Source organism: Ambystoma mexicanum, chromosome 8 (assembly GCF_040938575.1).
Source record: "Ambystoma mexicanum isolate Mex_15411 chromosome 8, UKY_AmexF1_1, whole genome shotgun sequence".
In the NCBI taxonomy this organism is placed as follows: Eukaryota; Metazoa; Chordata; class Amphibia; order Caudata; family Ambystomatidae; genus Ambystoma; species Ambystoma mexicanum.
In genome coordinates, this window is record NC_090929.1 from 295319974 (window position 1) to 295335947 (window position 15974).

The window sequence follows — 15974 nt, forward strand, 5'->3', positions numbered from 1 at the left end:
TGCCCCTGGTGGCTGGGGGTGGGGGTGGTGGGAGACATGAGTGGGGGCCTGGTGGAGACTGCCCCTGCACTGCTGTGGGGTGGGGGTGATAGGGGGCATGAGTGGGGGCCTGGTGGAGGCTGCCCCTGGTGGCTGGGTGGTGGGGGTGGTGGGAGACATGAGTGGGGGCCTGGTGGAGGCTGCCCCTGCACTGCTGGGGGGTGGGGGTGGTGGGAGACATGAGTGGGGGCCTGGTGGAGGCTGCCCCTGGTGGCTTGTGGGTGGGGGTGGTGGGAGACATGAGTGGGGGCCTGGTGGAGGCTGCCCCTGCACTGCTGGGGGGTGGGGGGGGTGGGCGACATGAGTGGGGGCCTGGTGGAGGCTGCCCCTGCACTGCTGTGGGGTGGGGGTGGTGGGAGGCATGAGTGGGGGCCTGGTGGAGGCTGCCCCTGGTGGCTGGGGGGTGGGGGTGGTGGGAGACATGAGTGGGGGCCTGGTGGAGGCTGCCCCTGCACTGCTGGGGGGTGGGGGTGATAGGGGACATGAGTGGGGGCCTGGTGGAGGCTGCCCCTGCACTGCTGGGGGTGGGGGTGATAGGGGACATGAGTGGGGGCCTGGTGGAGGCTGCCCCTGGTGGCTGGGGGTGGGGGTGGTGGGAGACATGAGTGGGGACCTGGTGGAGGCTGCCCCTGCACTGCTGTGGGGTGGGGGTGATAGGGGGCATGAGTGGGGGCCTGGTGGTGTTGCCCCTGCACTGCTAGGGGGTGGGGTGGTGGGAGACATGAGTGGGGGCCTGGTGGAGGCTGCCCCTGCACTGCTGGGGGGTGGGGGTGGTGGGAAACATGAGTGGGGGCCTGGTGGACGCTGCCCTTGGTGGCTGGTGGGTGGGGGTGGTGGGAGACATGAGTGGGGGCCTGGTGGAGGCTGCCCCTGGTGGCTGGGGGGTGGGGGTGGTGGGAGACATGAGTGGGGGCCTGGTGGAGGCTGCCCCTGCACTGCTGTCGGGTGGGGGTGGTGGGAGACATGAGTGGGGGCCTGGTGGAGGCTGCCCCTGGTGGCTGGGGGTGGGGGTGGTGGGAGACATGAGTGGGGGCCTGGTGGAGGCTGCCCCTGCACTGCTGTGGGGTGGGGGTGATAGGGGGCATGAGTGGGGGCCTGGTGGTGTTGCCCCTGCACTGCTAGGGGGTGGGGTGGTGGGAGACATGAGTGGGGGCCTGGTGGAGGCTGCCCCTGCACTGCTGGGGGGTGGGGGTGGTGGCAGACATGAGTGGGGGCCTGGTGGACGCTGCCCTTGGTGGCTGGTGGGTGGGGGTGGTGGGAGACATGAGTGGGGGCCTGGTGGAGGCTGTCCCTGGTGGCTGGGGGGTGGGGGTGGTGGGAGACATGAGTGGGGGCCTGGTGGAGGCTGCCCCTGCACTGCTGTCGGGTGGGGGTGGTGGGAGACATGAGTGGGGGCCTGGTGGAGGCTGCCCCTGGTGGCTGGGGGGTGGGGTGGTGGGAGACATGAGTGGGGGCCTGGTGGAGGCTGCCCCTGGTGGCTGGGGGGTGGGGGTGGTGGGAGACATGAGTGGGGGCCTGGTGGAGGCTGCCCCTGCACTGCTGGGGGTGGGGGTGATAGGGGACATGAGTGGGGGCCTGGTGGTGCTGCCCCTGCACTGCTAGGGGGTGGTGGGAGACATGAGTGGGGGCCTGGTGGAGGCTGCCCCTGCACTGCTGGGGGGTGGGGGTGATAGGGGACATGAGTGGGGGCCTGGTGGAGGCTGCCGCTGGTGGCTGGGGGGTGGGGGTGGTGGGAGACATGAGTGGGGGCATGGTGGAGGCTGCCCCTGCACTGCTGGGGGGTGGGGGTGATAGGGGACATGAGTGGGGGCCTGGTGGAGGCTGCCCCTGGTGGCTGGGGGGTGGGGGTGGTGGGAGACATGAGTGGGGGCCTGGTGAAGGCTGCCCATGGTGGCTGGGGGGTGGGGGTGGTGGGAGACATGAGTGGGGGCCTGGTGGAGGCTGCCCCTGCACTGCTGGGGGGTGGGGGTGATAGGGGACATGAGTGGGGGCCTGGTGGTGCTGCCCCTACACTGCTAGGGGGTGGGGGTGGTGGAGACATGAGTGGGGGCCTGGTGGTGCTGCCCCTGCACTGCTGGGGGGTGGGGGTGGTGGGAGACATGAGTGGGGGCCTGGTGGAGGCTGCCCCTGCACTGCTGGGGGTGATAGGGGACATGAGTGGGGGCCTGGTGGAGGCTGGCCCCGGTGGCTGGGGGGGGTGGGAGACATGATTGGGGGCCTGGTGGAGGCTGCCCCTGCACTGCTGGGGGGTGGGGGTGGTGGGAGACATGAGTGGGGGCCTGGTGGAGGCTGCCCCTGGTGGCTGGTGGGTGGGGGTGGTGGGAGACATGAGTGGGGGCCTGGTGGAGGCTGCCCCTGCACTGCTGTGGGGTGGGGGTGGTGGGAGACATGAGTGGGGGCCTGGTGGAGGCTGCCCCTGCACTGCTGTGGGGTGGGGGTGGTGGGAGACATGAGTGGGGACCTGGTGGAGGCTGCCCCTGGTGGCTGGGGGTGGTGGGAGACATGAGTGGGGGCCTGGTGGAGGCTGCCCCTGCACTGCTGGGGGGTGGGGGTGATAGGGGACATGAGTGGGGGCCTGGTGGTGCTGCCCCTGCACTGCTAGGGGGTGGGGGTGGTGGGAGACATGAGTGGGGGCCTGGTGGAGGCTGCCCCTGCACTGCTGGGGTGTGGGGGTGATAGGGGACATGAGTGGGGGCCTGGTGGTGCTGCCCCTGCACTGCTAGGGGGTGGAGGTGGTGGGAGACATGAGTGCGGGCCTGGTGGAGGCTGCCCCTGCACTGCTGGGGGGTGGGGGTGATAGGGGACATGAGTGGGGGCCTGGTGGAGGCTGCCCCTCGTAGCTGGGGGGTGGGGGTGGTGGGAGACATGAGTGGGGGCCTGGTGGAGGCTGCCCATGTTGGCTGGGGGGTGGGGGTGGTGGGAGACATGAGCAGGTGTGCAGGGTAGTCCCCTGTGGTGTCGGCTGCCTGCAGGGGCCGTGGAGGATGTACAGGGAATACCTGGGAGCACCTAGCCAAATCGCGTGTAGAATTTCCCGCGTACCCCTGAAATACACGTATCCAGCCAAATCGCGTGTGGAAATTCCCGCGCACGTACCCGGCCAAATCGCGTGTGGAACTTCCCGCGCACCCCTGAAATCCACGTACCCTGCCAAATCACGTGTGAAACTTCCCGCGCACCCCTGAGATCCACGTAGCCAGCCAAATCGCGTGTGGAAATTCCCGTGCACGTACCCGGCCAAATCGCGTGTGGAACTTCCCGCGCACCCCTGAAATCCACGTACCCTGCCAAATCGCGTGTGAAACTTCCCACGCACCCCGAAATACACGCACACGTTATTTTTCAGTCAGCGGGTGTCCGTGTTTGTGGGTACCCCTTTGCACGTCATTTGTCCTGGAGGGCCACAGTATAGGACATTCATCATAGCTGTATATAGGTGCTATTTGTTGGCGCACCTTTTGGCGCACATTTATTACAGGCGCAGAGACGCTACCGCCTGCTTTCTTGTGGCGGTCGTGTTTGTGCCTGTGCGCTGGTTTGACCGTGCGCTGTTTTGCCCTATTCGATTCCATGAATACGTGTTGTAGGCGAGCGTGTGGGCGTTCCGTGCACTTGCACCCTGTACTTCCCCCGTGACGCCCACATTTTGGCAAGTTGTTCCCCATTCTGAGTGTTACGCCACGTGTTCCGCCTACTTTTGTTGTGTGCGCCGCGCTATGTGCGATTTTCGCTGTGGCCTGTGCGATTTTCGCTGTGACCTGGCGCACGCCGTTAGATGGCCTGTGCGCCAACGTGCGCCGCGCACTTTTTTAGCGCACATCCGATGGTTTTCTCGCGCACGGCCTTCCATGAATCGATGTGCGCTGCTTTTCGTGCGAATTTCGCACTTGCACTGCGATTTTCGCTATTCCACTGCGAATCGCACGTTTTTGGCCACTTGCGCCGCGCTAATTATTCCATGAATCGGCCTGTTTGTGTGTTTGCTTCCATTCACCTTTTCAAAATGATGCCTGCTTATATAGCAGGAGTCACCACCAGCATAATTACCTCCTGAACGTCTACACGCTTCGCCCATTGGCATAAGGCAAATAACCAGCTCCACAATAGCACTAGCTTTGGCATCGGCAGAATTATTACTGTACAGGGACCATTATTTCTCTGTGCGCGTTTGTGTGCACGTTTCTGTTTTTGCGGCGGTTTTCATGTGTGACACTGCATTATAAACTTATCTCTAGGAACTTGTGTACATTTAGGAAATTACCTTTTTTTATATTGTTTGTAGAAAAGTATGGTGATTTCTCAGTTAAGTTTATCCTTTACAATACATCATTCTTGATTTTCCCCCCAACAGATTGTGACAGCTATTTCTTTGCGCTAGGTCGGATTGTTTTAGAAAGTGGTGTGGTGCTTCACAGATCTGCTTTACTAAATACAAACAACTGGTTCTGATAATAACAGAACAGTGCAGACCTCTTAGTCTTCTGGTGTAAGACTGAAGGTGGGATGGCAGGAACGGGGCCGAGAGCAGCTGGGCTCGGCCCTAAGGCCTGCTAGCGCTGTGCGGTTGTTTGCATTGTGGATGTGCGCTTATCGGCCTCTCTGGAAGCTCCGTCCCTGCTTCTTACTCATTCATTTGCAAAAACAACAGCTTGACAAGGATGGAAAATACAGCCCAAACGAAGCAGCAATAACGACAGCACAACTTGCTGTAGACCTGACTAGGGTATTATTGCTTCTTCATGGTCAGCAAATGCAAGGCGCCCAGGCTACAAAAGGTAACTCTTACAGCGCTGCATGCCAGTTTACACTACTGGGACACTAGAAGCGGGTAGAAATGCAGCACGCTCAGCGGCTCCAGCAGCACGCTCAGCGGCTCCAGCCAACGTCCCACTGCAGCGCTGCATGCCACTTTACTGCTCGAACTGAGACACTAGAAGCGGGTAGAAATGCAGCACGCTCAGCGGCTCGAGCCAACGTCCCACTGCAGCGCTGCATGCCACTTTACTGCTAGAACTGAGACACTAGAAGCGGGTAGAAATGCAGCACGCTCAGCGGCTCGAGCCAACGTCCCACTGCAGCGCTGCATGCCTCTTTACTGCTAGAACTGAGACACTAGAAGCGGGTAGAAATGCAGCACGCTCAGCGGCTCGAGCCAACGTCCCACTGCAGCGCTGCATGCCTCTTTACTGCTAGAACTGAGACACTAGAAGCATGTAGAAATGCAGCACGCTCAGCGGCTCGAGCCAACGTCCCACTGCAGCGCTGCATGCCACTTTACTGCTAGAACTGAGACACTAGAAGCATGTAGAAATGCAGCACGCTCAGCGGCTAGAGCCAACGTCCCACTGCAGCGCTGCATGCCACTTTACTGCTAGAACTGAGACACTAGAAGCATGTAGAAATGCAGCACGCTCAGCGGCTAGAGCCAACGTCCCACTGCAGCGCTGCATGCCACTTTACTGCTAGAACTGAGACACTAGAAGCGGGTAGAAATGCAGCACGCTCAGCGGCTAGAGCCAACGTCCCACTGCAGCGCTGCATGCCACTTTACTGCTAGAACTGAGACACTAGAAGCGAGTAGAAATGCAGCACGCTCAGCGGCTCGAGCCAACGTCCCACTGCAGCGCTGCATGCCTCTTTACTGCTAGAACTGAGACACTAGAAGCGGGTAGAAATGCAGCACGCTCAGCGGCTCGAGCCAACGTCCCACTGCAGCGCTGCATGCCACTTTACTGCTAGAACTGAGACACTAGAAGCATGTAGAAATGCAGCACGCTCAGCGGCTAGAGCCAACGTCCCACTGCAGCGCTGCATGCCTCTTTACTGCTAGAACTGAGACACTAGAAGCGGGTAGAAATGCAGCACGCTCAGCGGCTCGAGCCAACGTTCCACTGCAGCGCTGCATGCCACTTTACTGCTAGAACTGAGACACTAGAAGCGGGTAGAAATGCAGCACGCTCAGCGGCTAGAGCCAACGTCCCACTGCAGCGCTGCATGCCACTTTATTGCTAGAACTGAGACACTAGAAGCGGGTAGAAATGCAGCACGCTCAGCGGCTCGAGCCAACGTCCCACTGCAGCGCTGCATGCCACTTTACTGCTAGAACTGAGACACTAGAAGCATGTAGAAATGCAGCACGCTCAGCGGCTAGAGCCAACGTCCCACTGTACGCTCAGCGGCTATGGCCAACCTCCCACTGCAGCGTTGCATCGCCAACTTTATCTGCTCCCAATTCCCTACCTCGATTTTCATTTCATTGAATTTATAAAGCGCCTTTCACCAAAAGCGGTATTACAGAAAGTCACTAAGTAGAAAGAAGGGAGAGAAGATGAGACTTCAGGTTCGATTGAACAATACAAAGAGATGAAGAAGAGCGGATGGAGAGAGGCAGAGAATTCCACTGTTTAGGGGCTAAGGGGGCAAAAGATCGGAAACAGGAAGAAGCCCGGGGGTTTGGGGACAGTGAAATGCTGTAGCTGCGATTGCACTCAAACAACGCCTACCATGCCCTATTGTGAATGTAGTAGTGTGCCTATGACCCTGCGCCCGCCTGTAGGCTGCTCAAACACCACACGCATACTACGGCCGTACACGTGGAGTGCGCCTTTGACCCTGCGCCCGCCTGTGGGCTGCTCAAACACCACACGCATACTACGGCCGTACACGTGGAGTGCGCCTACGACCCTGCGCCCGCCTGTGGGCTGCTCAAACACCACACGCATACTACGGCCGTACACGTGGAGTGCGCCTACGACCCTGCGCCCGCCTGTGGGCTGCTCAAACACCACACGCATACTACGGCCGTACACGTGGAGTGCGCCTACGACCCTGCGCCCGCCTGTGGGCTGCTCAAACACCACACGCATACTACGGCCGTACACGTGGAGTGCGCCTACGACCCTGCGCCCGCCTGTGGGCTGCTCAAACACCACACGCATACTACGGCCGTACACGTGGAGTGCGCCTACGACCCTGCGCCCGCCTGTGGGCTGCTCAAACACCACACGCATACTACGGCCGTACACGTGGAGTGCGCCTACGACCCTGCGCCCGCCTGTGGGCTGCTCAAACACCACACGCATACTACGGCCGTACACGTGGAGTGCGCCTACGACCCTGCGCCCGCCTGTGGGCTGCTCAAACACCACACGCATACTACGACCGTACACGTGGAGTGCGCCTACGACCCTGCGCCCGCCTGTGGGCTGCTCAAACACCACAGGATTGACATTTTTCAGCCTTGCGCTGTGCTGCATTTAACCTACCTGTATCTACTGGACTGACGTTTTTCAGCCTTGCGCTGTGCTGCATTTAACCTACCTGTACCTACTGGATTGACATTTCTCTGCCTTGTGCTGTGCTGCATTTAACCTACCTATACCTACTGGAGGATTGACTTTTTTCAGCCTTGTGCTGTGCTGCATTTAACCTACCTGTAACTAATGGATTGACATTTTTCAGCCTTGTGCTGTGCTGCACCTAACCTACCTGCACCTACTGGATTGACGTTTTTCAGCCTTGCGCTGTGCTGCACCTAACCTACCTGTATCTACTGGATTCACGTCTTTCAGCCCTGCGCAGTGCTGCACCTAACCTACCTGTACCTACTGGATTGACGTTTTTCAGCCTTGTGCTGTGCTGCATTTAACCTACCTGTACCTACTGGATTCACGTCTTTCAGCCCTGCGCAGTGCTGCACCTAACCTACCTGTACCTACTGGATTGACGTTTTTCAGCCTTGCGCTGTGCTGCATTTAACCTACCTGTACCTACTGGATTGACGTTTTTCAGCCCTGCGCAGTGCTGCACCTAACCTACCTGTATCTACTGGATTCACGTCTTTCAGCCCTGCGCAGTGCTGCACCTAACCTACCTGTACCTACTGGATTGACGTTTTTCAGCCTTGCGCTGTGCTGCATTTAACCTACCTGTAACTAATGGATTGACATTTTTCAGCCTTGTGCTGTGCTGCACCTAACCTACCTGTATCTACTTGATTCACGTCTTTCAGCCCTGCGCAGTGCTGCACCTAACCTACCTGTACCTACTGGATTGACGTTTTTCAGCCTTGCGCTGTGCCGCACTTACCTGTACCTACTGGATTGACGTTTGTCAGCCTTGCGCTGTGCTGCACTTACCTGTACCTACTGGATTGACGTTTTTCAGCCTTGCGCTGTGCTGCATTTAACCTACCTGTACCTACTGGATTGACGTTTTTCAGTCTTGCGCTGTGCTGCATTTAACCTACCTGTACCTACTGGAGGGTTGACATTTCTCTGCCTTGTGCTGTGCTGCATTTAACCTACCTGTACAACTGGATTGACATTTTTCAGACTTGCGCTGTGCTGCATTTAACCTACCTGTAACTAATGGATTGACATTTCTCTGCCTTGTGCTGTGCTGCATTTAACCTACCTGTACCTACTGGATTGACGTTTGTCAGCCTTGCGCTGTGCTGCACTTACCTGTACCTACTGGATTGACGTTTTTCAGCCTTGCGCTGTGCTGCATTTAACCTACCTGTAACTAATGGATTGACATTTTTCAGCCTTGTGCTGTGCTGCATTTAACCTACCTGTAACTAATGGATTGACATTTTCAGGCCTGCGCTATACTTGCAATCTTACCTGCCAGCATCATGCTTACCTGCACACCTGATGTAGCCGCCCCGTACCATGAAGGGTGTCTTTTCCAGATTTTGCACCCTTACCAATTGTGTCTGCAATGCTTATGTTCCTTTGCATTTACTGTAACTAGCGCCTGGATACCTGAGGGTTTTGTGTGCTGCTATAAATGCTAAAATACAATAAAATAAAAACTAAAAATACTTTGGAGACAGTGAAACGGGTCACATTGGCCCACATCCTGGTTTATCCAGTTGAACAACATGTACGATCCTGGGAAAATCACTTTACCTCAGATAGGCTAATTGTCCTTATCGTCTCAATTATAATCACCTAGACGTTATTCAGCTCAATTTGCAGTATATCAAAAAAAACAAGCTGAATCATGCGTCTAGCGTCTCAGGTTTCACCTGTCGTAGGATGACAGTAGTTGGGCGATTGAGGCGTCTACTGGCATGTGGTTACAACAGTTGGGTTTGTGTGGCTGTATCTTGCATATGATAGCTAACCTGGCATGGGAATGTACTAGTTGGGCATCTGTGGCTGCACTTAGTATTTTATGACACTGCTTGTGCAAGTAAGGCTGCATAAAGCATATTAGTAAAAGGTCCTGATTACCTTGCAGTAAATTATAATATATTCGACCCTTGTACATAAAAAGGATCTCACGCAGGTTGCTGTGTTTTCACATGTGGTTTTTATTGTCCCCGATGTGGACATATGGTAAAAGGAAAGTGGTCAGCCAACACGTGTTTCAACCCCATGCATAAAGCATATTAGGACCAGACCCAGCAGTTGAGGCTTTAACATCTATACAATGGGCCACATTACAAGGTAGACGGTAAGGGATTACCGGCACTGGTAAGGGCACCGGTGCCGGTAATCCCTTACCGCCCTACTACGAGGTCCCTTAGCGGGTCCCTTCACTAACGCCTGGTTTTACCAGGCGTTATGGAAGGGACCCGTTAAAGGACTTCAGAGCTAATAACGGTACCGCAAATTGCAGTACCGTTATTAGCTCCATCCCCATTGAGCCCTATGGGGGCTCGAATGGGAATGGGGAATGGTTCCCGGAATGGGGATTTACCGGGTCCTCCAAGGTCGGAATGGCCCGGTACGTCCCTATTCCGGGAACACAGACCCGGAATGCGGTAAGGGGGTAGCCATGGCACTAGCGCCATGGCTACCGCCTACCGTGTAATGAGGCCCAATGGCAGTGAGTGGCCATATGAGGCTGTAGTCGCATAAGCAAGCAGTGCTCCTGGTCTACGATGCATTTCCTGCATGTGCCCCCACCATGTCATGGCTGCATCCATTAGATATCGAGGCAGCTCCATAGTTAATTTATGGCGAAAACTGAAATATCCTTGAGCCTGCATTAGTACTCTGTTTTTGTGTACATCAACATATATTTCTCTGTGATGTAATTGGGGGACAAAGACCATTTGCTGTCACTTCCTGCGATGTCATAAAGTACGCAGTGACTCGTCTGCTAATCCTGACATTTTGGTGAATTGACGTCCCTCAATAAAACGGATTCTTTGATACCTAAATTGCCTCGAGTCCTTTGTTGATCGCCTGCTCTCTCTCAGACACCTCAGCTCGATCCAATCAGACAAGTTAGAGTTTCTTTTTCCTTGGTCTTGTGGTACTGCATACACAGACAGCTCATAGAATGAGAAGGACCATAGCAGCGCTGATTTCTCCTCGGACATCAAGTGTGCTAAGCATCTGTTCTGCATACAAAGCGCCGTAAGCAGGCTTCAAGCCACTAAAACGAGCAACGATCAACAAAAAAACCTCTCAGCGCCCAGAAGCCGTCGTCATGACAACAATTCTTAATAAGAGCTTCCTGCATCCTTAGAAAAAGCCAACAGTAGCACACTGGCTTACATTTTACCTGGAAAAGAGACATCACGGGAAGCAAGAAAAGTCACTACAAATGAGTGCACGAAAATAGAAAAACTAAAGCAGTACATATGGACCTAAGGGCCATATTGCAAAAACATTTTTGTGTAGTGAGAGAGAAAGGGAAACACTGAATGGTGGCAATTTTTGAAAATGAAGTGGGCCGCATGGCCTTGACCCTAAAGCTCTGATTGAGTCGGCTGCGGTAAGTGCCAGTGCCACCCACTTACAGACAGAGGTACGGGAAGGCTACACCCGCCATCTGTCTTCATTGAGGAGATGACCATGTAGGAAGGCAGACTTGATTGGTGGATTAAACACCTAGGTGAGGAATACGGGACATTGTATAGAGACTCCTGGAAGAAAGTAAAAGCAGGGAGTGGGTTGGTGAAAACTGAATATTTGACAGGTCTCGCGGCCCAGGAATGTCCCATCCTGCTATAGGCCGAGCTGAGCTTCCTGAGATCTAGGCAGCATGAGGGTGCAGGATAGAGTGGCCTGCCAGCAAGCAAGGTTTCGGGGCTTCCTCCAGAGCTGTCACGAGAGGATGGCGTGGGCAAACCTTAGGTTATGCTGAAAGGCAATCCCACTTTAGGGTCAGAGTACCAAAGCATTGGGGTTTGAAGCCAGACAAGTGGCACACAGATTTATGACAACCCAGAATCAGCAAACACTCTGATTCATTGATGGGGCATTATAAAAACAATTTCCCCCAACCGAAGCCAGAGGACCACCCGTAGAGAATTGGGAACCTCTGGGTAAGAACCACATTCCTGATCTGGAGAAGGGAGTGGAAAAAAAGAACGGCATTGGAGGTTCACATGTATAAGTGCTCATTGGAGAGCACTCAAGGGACGATAAAGGCTGCTTGTGGTCCTGGCAAGGATCCCACCACTTTTGTCAATAGGTTAAAAGCGAGAAGATTAGAAGTGAGCACATTTAGTAAGGAAAAGGGATACCAGAAGTTAGTAGTTCAACAAGGAAATTCCCCCAAAAGACCGAAATTAAAAGACCGAATGGCATATTTGACTGACTTTAGGCTGTAAGAAAAGTTTGTGCAACCAAAAATGTTCCCAAATAAACTATTCAATCCCATTGTAGCAAACAAGGGGAGCAGGTGTTTCGGGGGTGTGCCCTGCTCCCCTTAGTCACTATAATAGGAATGGGGGTTGTGGAGTGTCTCCCACGTCCCAATTAAAAGATTTTTTGTTGTTATAAGAAAGGATCCTGCGGCGCTTGTTCGCAAGCACGTAAGTGCAGAGAACCAGTGTGGCAGGGAGTAATTCCTAATGTATGGGTTGTTTGACCGTAGCTACAGTCTTTTTGGCCGCGCACTTTTTCATTACGGGCAAACACCCCAAATCCGTTCAATAGCCCACAGCAAGGTTAGCCACCTGCGTCTGTGCCATCTAAACTGCATCACTACACATACATCTCACCTTGAATGGAATCTCGAAGGGCTCAATGAGGCCCCCAAGCATGAGAAGCCCATCAGTGCTCACACCCAAGCCAAAGAAGTTTTCCCAGGCAATGCTTTCGACGAGCCTGCAATCCACGTAAAGAAGCACCCGCTCTGCGGAAATGCCCAAGGCGATGCGATGCCACTCGCCATCTGTCAGCGTAGTGATGGGGAACCTGCAACCAGAGGAAGACGGGAGGTTATTAAGGTTTAACACGGAAACATGTACATACATTTCAAATCCAAGTGAAACTAAGGACTGGCAACCCTACACTCATCCTAGTAGGAAACTGGCAGCACGTTTGGATTTTCCTAGAAGAAAGGCACAAGGCAAGTAAAAACCTTGTCCATAGTTCTTCCAACCCAACACATAATGCTCCAGGGGTTTGGGTCTGCAGCTTCTAACCCAACACATCATGCTCCAGAGTTGGGGTCTACAGCTTCTAACCCAAGACATAATGCTCCAGGGGCTGGGGTCTACAGCTTCTAACCCAACAACACATCATGCTCCAGAGTTGGGGTCTACAGCTTCTAACCCAACACATAATGCTCCAGGGGTTGGGGTCTAGAGCTTTTAACCTAACACATAATGCTCTAGGGGTTGGGGTCTACAGCTTCTAACCCAACACATAATGCTCCAGGGGCTAGGGTCTACAGCTTCTAACCCAACACATAATGCTCCAGGGGCTAGGGTCTACAGCTTCTAACCCAACACATAATGCTCCAGGGGTTGGGGTCTGCAGCTTCTAACCCAACACATCATGCTCCAGAGTTGGGGTCCACAGCTTCTAACCCAACACATAATGCTCCAGGGGTTGGGGTCTACAGCTTCTAACCCAACACATAATGCTCTAGGGGTTGGGGTCTACAGCTTCTAACCCAACACATAATGCTCCAGGGGCTAGGGTCTACAGCTTCTAACCCAACACATAATGCTCCAGGGGCTAGGGTCTACAGCTTCTACCCCTACACATAATGCTCCAGGGGTTGGGGTCTACAGCTTTTAACCTAACACATAATGCTCTAGGGGTTGGGGTCTACAGCTTCTAACCCAACACATAATGCTCCAGGGGCTAGGGTCTACAGCTTCTAACCCAACACATAATGCTCCAGGGGCTAGGGTCTACAGCTTCTAACCCAACACATAATGCTCCAGGGGTTGGGGTCTGCAGCTTCTAACCCAACACATCATGCTCCAGAGTTGGGGTCCACAGCTTCTAACCCAACACATAATGCTCCAGGGGTTGGGGTCTACAGCTTCTAACCCAACACATAATGCTCTAGGGGTTGGGGTCTACAGCTTCTAACCCAACACATAATGCTCCAGGGGCTAGGGTCTACAGCTTCTAACCCAACACATAATGCTCCAGGGGCTAGGGTCTACAGCTTCTACCCCTACACATAATGCTCCAGGGGTTGGGGTCTACAGCTTTTAACCTAACACATAATGCTCTAGGGGTTGGGGTCTACAGCTTCTAACCCAACACATAATGCTCCAGGGGCTAGGGTCTACAGCTTCTAACCCAACACATAATGCTCCAGGGGCTAGGGTCTACAGCTTCTAACCCAACACATAATGCTCCAGGGGTTGGGGTCTGCAGCTTCTAACCCAACACATCATGCTCCAGAGTTGGGGTCCACAGCTTCTAACCCAACACATAATGCTCCAGGGGTTGGGGTCTACAGCTTCTAACCCAACACATAATGCTCTAGAGGTTGGGGTCTACAGCTTCTAACCCAACACATAATGCTCCAGGGGCTAGGGTCTACAGCTTCTAACCCAACACATAATGCTCCAGGGGTTGGGGTCTGCAGCTTCTAACCCAACACATCATGCTCCAGAGTTGGGGTCCACAGCTTCTAACCCAACACATAATGCTCCAGGGGTTGGGGTCTACAGCTTCTAACCCAACACATAATGCTCTAGGGGTTGGGGTCTACAGCTTCTAACCCAACACATAATGCTCCAGGGGCTAGGGTCTACAGCTTCTAACCCAACACATAATGCTCCAGGGGCTAGGGTCTACAGCTTCTACCCCTACACATAATGCTCCAGGGGTTGGGGTCTACAGCTTTTAACCTAACACATAATGCTCTAGGGGTTGGGGTCTACAGCTTCTAACCCAACACATAATGCTCCAGGGGCTAGGGTCTACAGCTTCTAACCCAACACATAATGCTCCAGGGGCTAGGGTCTACAGCTTCTAACCCAACACATAATGCTCCAGGGGTTGGGGTCTGCAGCTTCTAACCCAACACATCATGCTCCAGAGTTGGGGTCCACAGCTTCTAACCCAACACATAATGCTCCAGGGGTTGGGGTCTACAGCTTCTAACCCAACACATAATGCTCTAGAGGTTGGGGTCTACAGCTTCTAACCCAACACATAATGCTCCAGGGGCTAGGGTCTACAGCTTCTAACCCAACACATAATGCTCCAGGGGCTAGGGTCTACAGCTTCTACCCCAACACATAATGCTCCAGGGGTCGGGGTCTACAGCTTTTAACCTAACACATAATGCTCTAGGGGTTGGGGTCTACAGCTTCTAACCCAACACATAATGCTCCAGGGGCTAGGGTCTACAGCTTCTAACCCAACACATAATGCTCCAGGGGCTAGGGTCTACAGCTTCTAACCCAACACATAATGCTCCAGGGGTTGGGGTCTGCAGCTTCTAACCCAACACATCATGCTCCAGAGTTGGGGTCCACAGCTTCTAACCCAACACATAATGCTCCAGGGGTTGGGGTCTACAGCTTCTAACCCAACACATAATGCTCTAGGGGTTGGGGTCTACAGCTTCTAACCCAACACATAATGCTCCAGGGGCTAGGGTCTACAGCTTCTAACCCAACACATAATGCTCCAGGGGCTAGGGTCTACAGCTTCTACCCCAACACATAATGCTCCAGGGGTCGGGGTCTACAGCTTCTAACCCAACACATAATGCTCTAGGGGTTGGGGTCTGCAGCTTCTAACCCAACACATAATGCTGTAGGGTTTGGGGTCTGCAGCTTCTAACCCAACACATAATGCTCCAGGGTTGGTGTCTACAGCTTCTAACCCAACACATAATGCTCCAGGGGTTGGGGTCTGCAGCTTCTAACCCAACACATAATGCTCCAGGGGTTGGGGTCTGCAGCTTCTAACCCAACACATCATGCTCCAGGGGTTGAGGTCTACAGCTTCTAACCAAACACATAATGTTGTAGGGTTTGGGGTCTGCAGCTTCTAGCCCAACACATAATGCTCCAGGGGTTGGGGTCTGCAGCTCTGCAGCTTCCAACCCAACACATAATTCTCCAGGGGTTGGGGTCTGCAGCTTCTAACCCAACACATCATGCTCCGGGGGTTGGGGTCTGCAGCTTGTAACCCAACACATCATGCTCCAGGGTTGGGGTCTGCAGCTTCTAACCCAACACATCCAGGGGTTGGGGTCTGCAGCTTCTAACCCAACACATAATGCTCCAGGGTTTGGGGTCTGCAGCTTCTAACCCAACACATCCAGGGGTTGGGGCCTGCAGCTTCTAACCCAACACATAATGCTCCAGGGGTTGGGGTCTGCAGCTTCTAACCCAACACATACTGCTTCAGGGGTTGGGGTCTGCAGCTTCTAACCCAACACATAATGCTCCAGGGGCTGGGGTCTACAGCTTCTAACCCAACACATAATGCTCTAGGGGTTGGGGTCTACAGCTTCTAACCCAACACATAATGCTCCAGGGGCTAGGGTCTACAGCTTCTAACCCAACACATAATGCTCCAGGGGCTAGGGTCTACAGCTTCTACCCCAACACATAATGCTCCAGGGGTCGGGGTCTACCGCTTTTAACCTAACACATAATGCTCTAGGGGTTGGGGTCTACAGCTTCTAACCCAACACATAATGCTCCAGGGGCTAGGGTCTACAGCTTCTAACCCAACACATAATGCTCCAGGGGC

At 54.3% G+C, this 15974-nt stretch overlaps 1 protein-coding gene across 1 annotated transcript in view; it reads right to left on the bottom strand.

The window, feature by feature from the left end:
- The window catches only part of LOC138471851 (collagen alpha-1(II) chain-like), a 1536387-nt gene that overhangs the window by 977655 nt on the left and 542758 nt on the right, over positions 1-15974 (bottom strand). The window contains exon 4 of the mRNA XM_069609694.1: positions 12011-12206. Coding sequence (XP_069465795.1) covers positions 12011-12206 — 196 coding nt within the window. The remainder of the gene's footprint in view (positions 1-12010; positions 12207-15974) is intronic.